At 41.4% G+C, this 643-nt stretch overlaps 1 protein-coding gene across 1 annotated transcript; it reads left to right on the forward strand.

The window, feature by feature from the left end:
- Window positions 1–11: 11 nt before the first annotated feature.
- Window positions 12–615, forward strand: LOC107682297 (xin actin-binding repeat-containing protein 2-like; the record flags this gene model as incomplete). The annotated part of the gene is made up of 1 exon (XM_016478582.1): window positions 12–615. A coding segment is annotated over exon 1 (604 nt), but the record flags the coding sequence as incomplete, so codon positions are not given.
- Between the last annotated feature and the right edge of the window lie 28 nt (window positions 616–643).

Here is a 643-nt window from a genome sequence, read left to right on the forward strand (position 1 = left end):
AAACCCAGCCAATGGATGTCTTGTATGAGAAAGTAGAGACAAAGACTGAGGACACCACTGACGTCCAGAAAGGAGATGTTAAAACCTGTACATGGCTTTTTGAGACTCAGACTCTTGATAGCATCAAGGATGAGTCTGAGACAATCCTGAAAACTTGCACAGTAAAGCAAAATGATGTAAAAGGTAAGGATGTACGTCTAGTGCGTTTCCTATTTGAGACTGAAAACCTAGAAAACATCACTGACGACGAGGATCATGGTGACTTTAAGCGAATCACCGAGATTGACATTCACTCTGGAGATGTATCACGAATGAAGTACATCTTTGAGAATCAGTCATCTGATATCATGACATCTACATCTGAGGAGACCCTGCAGAAAATCAAATGCCGTCAAGCAGAGGACATTCAGAAAGGAAATGTGGTGAACTGTACCTGGATGTTTGAAAACCAACAAATTGATTCCATCAGGGCAAATTCTGAAGAATTCAAGGAGTCACGCACAGTAACAGATATTCAGGGAGGTAATGTTGACAAAGGTCGCTTCGTTTTTGAGACATACTCATTAGATAAGATTCAGGAGGAGGCATCTGATACTGGGATCAGCAAACTCCAAAGCATCATACACAAGGAGATTGAGAAAGG

The sequence above is a fragment of the Sinocyclocheilus anshuiensis genome, unplaced genomic scaffold (genome assembly GCF_001515605.1).
Source record: "Sinocyclocheilus anshuiensis isolate Anshui unplaced genomic scaffold, SAMN03320099.WGS_v1.1 C32025519, whole genome shotgun sequence".
In the NCBI taxonomy this organism is placed as follows: Eukaryota; Metazoa; Chordata; class Actinopteri; order Cypriniformes; family Cyprinidae; genus Sinocyclocheilus; species Sinocyclocheilus anshuiensis.